This window comes from Octopus bimaculoides, chromosome 7 (genome assembly GCF_001194135.2).
Source record: "Octopus bimaculoides isolate UCB-OBI-ISO-001 chromosome 7, ASM119413v2, whole genome shotgun sequence".
Classification (NCBI taxonomy): Eukaryota; Metazoa; Mollusca; class Cephalopoda; order Octopoda; family Octopodidae; genus Octopus; species Octopus bimaculoides.
The window spans coordinates 44,922,980-44,928,134 of NC_068987.1; the positions used below are offsets into that span (position 1 = coordinate 44,922,980).

At 36.6% G+C, this 5,155-nt stretch overlaps 1 protein-coding gene across 1 annotated transcript in view; it reads left to right on the forward strand.

Annotated features, from left to right (window-relative positions):
• Positions 1 to 3,361: 3,361 nt before the first annotated feature.
• LOC106878693 (small G protein signaling modulator 3 homolog) overlaps positions 3,362 to 5,155 on the forward strand; it is an 83,908-nt gene continuing 82,114 nt past the window's right edge. The window contains exon 1 of the mRNA XM_052969582.1: positions 3,362 to 3,386. Within this exon, the coding sequence (XP_052825542.1) occupies positions 3,377 to 3,386 (10 nt within the window). The 5' untranslated portion in view covers positions 3,362 to 3,376. The remainder of the gene's footprint in view (positions 3,387 to 5,155) is intronic.

A 5,155-nucleotide genomic window follows, 5' to 3' on the forward strand; every position in this document is an offset into this window, starting at 1 on the left:
ATATATATATATATATACGCATTATCAGTTTCTGTGTTCTAAATCCACTCCCAAGCCTGTAGTAGAAGACACTTGCCCAGAATGTCACAGAGTAGGATCAGACCTAAAATAATGACGTGGGAAACAAACATGTTAACTACACAACCATACCTCTGCTTGTATATATTTTATCTGTGTTTATATGTTAACAGGTGTACATGTTTATATATGTTCTCACAAAAGGAGCTAATCTTAACTTGAAATGATGAAATGAAGTAATTCTTTTCCTCATTAATTTCAAACTGACACCATAAGGGGATAGATAAAAGATTAGGATTAGGTCATCAAATTTTATCTCAAACATTCATTGATATCCTATCAATACTGTTCTCTCTTACCAAATGTTTTGTTTAAAATGCTAACATAATGTGCTTATATGGGGAAAAAATAGAAAAGAATTGAAACGTGTTCTTCTGAATCTACCAGCAGTGTTCAGCCCATTATACAAAATGGTATCAAAAAGTTCTTGGACTAGTTATGTTTAAGAAAAAATAAGTTACAAACCTAAGTTTTTAACATCATCACCTTTGAAATAGTCACCTTGTGCAGCAGTACACCAGTCCCAGCATTCCTGTCACTATTGGAATCTGGCCTGGAAGTTGTTTGCTGTAAGTGAGTCAAGGACCTTCTGTGATTCAATCTGGATTTTGAAAACGGCATTAAAACAGTGACCTTTCTGGTGAATAGGGTGGGTGTGGAAGTGATGTCATGTTTTTGGCAAGAAACTCATGAGTGAGGAGAGCTCAGTGACAGGGCGCATTGTCATCGTGAAGAATTCAATTCTTCACACTGCACAGATCCAGTTACTTTTGCTGAATGTATTCCCTCAAATGCTTCAAAATGTCATAGCAAAAATTTTGATTGATGATCTGCACCTGGGGGACAATTTCTATGGATGTAGAAAAATGATGAGCATGCTCTTGATTGAGCTGCAGCTCTGTTGTGCCTTCTTCTGTCATGGAGATGAAGGGTCCTTCCATTGTGATGACTGCTACTTCGTCTCAGAGTTGTACCCATAGATTCAACTCTTGATACCTCAGCATGAAGGATGGGTCATCAGAAGTACACTGACAAAGATCTTGACAGACTTCAACAAGGTGCTCAGTGGTCAGCAGGTTGGGGACAAACTTGGCAAGGACATGCTGCATATTCAGTCACCTGCATGGACCCATACAACAGACCAACAACAACATCAGCAATGTCATTGATTTTCCCCTGATGATCCTCATGAACAAGCTGATGAATTTTCAAGGGTGATGCTCATGGCAGGTCTTCCAGATTGCTCATTGTCTTCCAGGAATGTTCTTCCACTTTTGAAGTGCTCATACCACTTGAAGCATTGTGTACAACCTGTTGCCTCATCACTGTAAACTTGCCAAAGTATGCTCAATGTCTCTGTAGCAGACTTCACAAGTTTAATACAAAATTTCGTGTTGGCTCTTTGTTCCAACTTCCTGTCCATAACAAAATCACAGACTACAGCATACACATGATCACAAAAACACAAATTTCACAACTTGTGAAGTAAGCACAGTGATGTCACTCAGCACACTGTTTCATGAGGGTTACTGCTAGCTCTCACTGCACACACAACCATGTACTGCTATCTGCTGGTGCACTACAGAACTAGTCTGGGAACTTTTTGATACCACCTCATATATCATCTTCTGAGTATCATTACTCATCTCCTTACTGTCTTACTACTTTAATCTATTATCACTTTTATGCTAAAACTACAGCCCTCTTAAAATCCTTCCTTGTCTGCATTTTCCTACAAGGTAGTGAATTAGCATATTTGTTAGAGTATATGCTAAAAGGCCCTTGTGGTGTTTATGATGGATCTCTGCTACAACTGAATGCAAATTCTATGAGGTCAACTTTGCCTTTCATCCTTCCAGTAGGGTTGATAGATAAAGTATCATTTAAGGACTGAGATTGATTCTGTTTTCTCTTATAGGTAGGCACAGATATAGCTGTGTGGTTAAGAAGTTTACTTCCTAACTATGTGGTTTCAGGTTCAGTTCCATTGGACATGTGTCTTCTATTAAAGCCTTGATTTGACTGAATTTTTGTGAATAGATTTTGTAGATGGAAACTGAAATAAGTCCATATGTGTGTGTGTTAGTGTTTCCTTATCTTAACATCACACTGCTGTGTGGAAACTTGAGCAAATGATTTCTGCTGTATCTTGTGAAAGGAATTTGATATATAGAAATAGACCAGAAGCCAATTGTGTGTGTGTCTCGGTATGTTTGTGTACGTTCTCTTCTGTTTTTGAATATTTAAATTCTTCCTGTGAAGAAGGAGCTGATTTCTAACAAAGAATCAAAGCTCCATCATTTGAATGTAGACAACGAAGACAATGTCACATTTTAAACCTGAGAATAGCCTTGCATAGTTTTACTCTTCTGCTTACAGATTGTATTTGTAATTTGCAGGTGAGTTGGTTGGACAGTGTGTGTGTGTGTGTGTGTGTATGCATAATTATTTCTCAAAATACATAAACAATCCATCTTTAAGCCAAGATTCTATTTAGTGTGCACAATGGTCATAGTTCAGTGATATATAACTTTATATGATATAGACATAGCTGATGAAAGCCTAAAACATATATTAAGATACAAAAAATATTTTTCAATATCTATATATATCCTCATCATCATCATTTTATTGTCCTCTTTTCCATGCTCATACGGGTTGGACAAAATATGTTGAGGCAGATTTTCTGTAGTTGAATCCCAATTCTATCACCAACCCTACCTATTTCCAAGTAAGATAAAAATTTCCCTTTGGCCAGACATGTTTTCATGAAAGATTGGAAATAAAGGACACTGTTTGCATGATGGTGATCCTCTTATAACTATTATGTAATATCAAGTGAAGGAGACACTAACATACATATACATGCATGCGCGCGTGCGCACACACACACACACACACACACACACACACACACACACACACACATACAATGAGCTTCTTTCAGTTTCCAACTACAAAATCCACTTACAAGGCTTTGGTTGGCCTCAGGCTATAGTAGAAGACACTTGCCCAAAGTGCCTTGCAGTGGAACTGAACATGAAACCATGTAGTTGGGAAGCAAACTTCTCGACCACACAGCTGTTGCCTGTGTGTGTGTATGTGGATATATGATGGGCTTTTTACTGCTTCACTGTACTAAACTTCATTCACTCGGCATTGGTCAACCTGCTACTACAGTTTGTGTGTATGTTTTGTGTATATAGTTATATGTATATATATGTGTATGAATATACTTACATGTATAGTCTGACCCATACTAGCTTGGAATATGGATGCTAAATGCTGCTGCTGATATATGTGTGTGTGTATGTATGTTTAATTATGTATCTAGGTATATATAAATATGTTTAAAGGCTGGTATTTTCTATTGTAGCTGAAGTTGACTAAAACCTTGTGAATGAAATTTTGTTTTAGAGAAACAGTACAAAGCTCATCACATATGTAGGCATATACATGCACATTCACACTCTCTCACACAAACACACACACACACACCAATATTTATACAATTCAATTGATTTTAACAACTGGTTTCACACACACATGAGAGTTAGAAGAAAGGCCAGTCCTGATACTCCCAGTGAGAGCCATTACCATATTTTCATACCAACCATTCTGGTAAGCACTGGGATTAGCTTTTTTTCTACAATAATTTTCATGTGCGAAACCAATTTGTAAAACCATCTGAAATGGATGCATATATTACTGTATCGTATGAATATGAATAAACCCACTCTGTTGACAAATATATGAGTACCTGCTTTTTTCTGATTTATGGATTCTGAGATGCTCCCCTCCCCCTCTCTCACATTTTATCTGAAGCTTGCCAGTAAGCTTAGCAGAATTGCTGAGCCTGCTAGAAATAGCAACCAGATCTTTCAAATTGCATGTTAGTGTCTTAAGGAAGGATACAGTGGATAAACAAGTCCTTGATATGTCACTACTGGAATACTGAGCATTTTCAGTCAGGAATGACTTAGGATTAAACAACAATCACTAAAAATTGTTTCAACAACAACTACATTTGTGTGTTTTGACTAATCCATTTAAGTTATTTTCTCTGTATATGTTCAAGGTAAACTTTATCTGAAAGTGTGCCATGCATTCCTTTTCTTTTTATAAGTGTTGCTTGTTTATAGGAAATACATAAACCGTCTTGTTATCTAATGTAGTGATAAAACAATTGCAAGACCTTGATGGTAACAGCTGGTTGAATCATGTATGTAACAACTTAATAACAATGTACACAGCTACACACACACACACACTCATGCACACACGTTTTTTTGAAGATGGTAGGCTAACAACATTCTTGTATGTGAATAATAAATTTGTACTCTACATAAGTATAGAGTAACCCATTGGATTAATGTAAAACTGTTTTTATTATAACTGAAAATAAAGACGAATATCCATCCATTTATCTATTTGTGTATATATATGTGTATATATATATGTAAGTAATTATTTGAACTTTGGGTATACAGTTAATAGTATGCCGATTAAAGCACTTTCACTGTTTAGGCTATCTAATGTTATCCATCAGGTGTCTCATTAGGTGTCTAGTTTTAAAGAAGATACCTTGCTAAATATATTTACTTTCACTTGGTTATAATGACAGGGGATGGATACAATTTCTGAGTTATAACCAGTTAATAGGTCTGGCTATAGTTCATAGTGGCAAGTATGTGGGTGAACATGTGTGTGTTTCAAGCGAGGGTGGTTTAGTATAAACATATAGGCGAATGTACGGACTGGTGCGATTACGCGAACACTCTAGACTTTTCTACTCCCTTACCTTTATCCCCTCCCCTTACTTAGCGGTCTATAGCTCTTTTGTCTTAATAACGGTCAACCACACAGTAATTTCCCTTTGTTTAACGGTCATTTTTCACAGGAATTTTTAATGGCCGGATAACTGAAGAGATGTTGGCATGGGTTCCCACCCCGGCATCCGAAACTCAGAGTTTTATCATGGCTACCAAATAAGTGTCACATATTTTTACAGATAAATTCCTCTATTTACATAATATCGAGGTCTCTTTCTTTTGTTGTCCTTTCTATCAATATATAT